At 55.2% G+C, this 2,189-nt stretch overlaps 1 protein-coding gene across 1 annotated transcript; it reads left to right on the top strand.

Moving 5' to 3' along the window:
- The first annotated feature begins 1,092 nt into the window (after window positions 1-1,092).
- On the top strand, window positions 1,093-1,947 carry LOC146723979 (uncharacterized). The gene has a single exon (XM_085480687.1). It carries the CDS (start codon window positions 1,093-1,095, stop codon window positions 1,945-1,947), a length of 855 nt encoding a protein of 284 aa, XP_085336813.1.
- Window positions 1,948-2,189: the final 242 nt, after the last annotated feature.

Below are 2,189 nucleotides of genomic sequence, written 5' to 3' on the forward strand. Positions count from 1 at the left end.
CAGCCAACGACGAGAGGATCCTGACTGGAGTACCAAGCGATCATCGTTTGCAGCAATTGCCGCCAGCTTGGGAAGGAGAGAGTCACTCCACGCTAGGACTCCGCTGGCACCCGCAACACGACCAGTTCTCTTTCGTGTTTCATCCGCACGCTGCCATCAACCACACGAAGAGAACGGTTTTATCCAAAACCGCACGGCTCTTCGATCCAATGGGGTGGCTCGCTCCAGTCGTGATTCGAGCAAAAATTCTCATTCAATCCACGTGGCTGCAAGGATTGGACTGGGACACCCCGCTGCCGCCATCCGACGCTCGAGAGTGGCAACGTCTTCTAGAAGAACTCCATCTTCTAGATCAGGTGCGAATAAAACGCTGGCTCGGGACCGGAGCAGATAAGGCCTCGCTGCAGCTTCATGGCTTCGCCGATGCATCCGAACGAGGATATGCAGCCGCAGTATACATCCGCATTACTGAAAGGAACGAAACGCCAGTAAGGTTATTGATGGCCAAAAGCAAATTAGCACCCGTCAAACAAGTGACCTTGCCGAGGCTGGAGTTGTGCGCCGCCACGCTACTCACCAATTTGACGCGACATGTCAAACAAACGCTCGACCTGGCAACATCAGACACGTACTTATGGTCAGATTCAACAGTGACCCTCCAATGGATTCGCGGTCACTCCTCACGCTGGAAGACTTTCGTCGCCAATCGAGTCACTCACATCCAGACGCAGCTGCCTAATGCACAATGGAGACACGTAGCTGGTCGCGACAACCCTGCGGACTGTGCATCAAGGGGTATTAATCCAAGCGAACTAATCAATCACGCTTTATGGTGGACAGGACCTACCTGGTTGTCACAGCACGAATCGGCCTGGCCAAATTCCGTGATGGAGATCCGAGGAGACGACGTGCCAGAAAGGAAAGCCACGAGCCTGATGACTGTCAACCGGGTCATCGTCGAGCCAGAAATCCTGCTCCTGCTTCTCATCTCTGCATCGCCTGCTACGGATATCCGCATGGTGCCGTCGCTGGCTGCGCGCTTCTGAGCCGACTCACACCGCTGGACTAACGTTGAGTCCTGAGGAACTCGACATGGCACTCTTTCGCTGGCTTCGAGAAGTGCAGACACTGCACTTCACGGACGAGATCACCGCAGTCGCAGCTGGACGCTCCGTCGCACCACGCAGCACATTAGTCAAGCTGACTTCGTTCCTCGACGACCATGGTGTTCTGAGAGTGGGAGGTCGGCTTAAGCACGCCCTGCTGACACAAGATGAGAGGCACCCGATGATCATTCCAACCTCGTCGTGGCTGACTCGTCTGCTGGTGGAATCCTGTCACCGTCGGACGCTGCATGGCGGAGTGCAACTTACCCTGGGGCTGCTTCGACTGCGCTTCTGGATTCCACGAGGACGCACAGTTGTGAAACAGCAACTACATCGCTGCATCACCTGCACAAGATGGCGAGCAACGACGCTGCAGCCACCGATGGGTAATCTACCCCGCGATCGGGTCACTCCGACTCGGCCATTTCTGCGCACTGGAGTGGACTATGCAGGACCCATCCTCATCCGGACGAGCAAGGAACGAGGACACCGCGCCTATAAGGGCTATATCGCAGTATTCATCTGTTTTTGGTCCAGAGCCATCCACCTCGAACTTGTCTCGGATTACTCTTCAGAGGCCTTCATCGCCGCTTTACGTCGCTTTGTCTCACGTCGAGGTCTCTGTACGGACATATATAGCGACTGTGAAACGACCTTCATCGGGGCTGACCGCACTTTACGGGAACTCTTCGTCGCTGCATCCACAGAGGGTCGTGGAATCGCACGCGTAGCTGCTGAACATGGCATACGGTGGCACTTTAATCCACCAGCAGCTCCGCACTTCGGCGGATTGTGGGAGGCAGCCGTCAAAAATCCGCTAAGTATCACTTGCGGAGGGTGATAGGTGAAACCACTCTCACCTTTGAGGAACTGACCACTCTCACACAAATTGAGGCCTGTTTAAATTCTCGTCCATTACAGGGCACTCTCTGACGATCCAGACGATATTACAGCACTGACCTCCGGGCCACTTCCTGATTGGCGCGCCGCTTCTCGCCATCCCGAGCCAGTACAGGAGGACACCAGTGGATCCGCAGCATCACAATGGCATCATCTCCAGCGATTGCGAGATCACTTTTGGCA

Source organism: Nylanderia fulva, unplaced genomic scaffold (assembly GCF_048542155.1).
Source record: "Nylanderia fulva isolate GAGA-0341 unplaced genomic scaffold, ASM4854215v1 Scaffold157, whole genome shotgun sequence".
Lineage (NCBI taxonomy): Eukaryota > Metazoa > Arthropoda > Insecta > Hymenoptera > Formicidae > Nylanderia > Nylanderia fulva.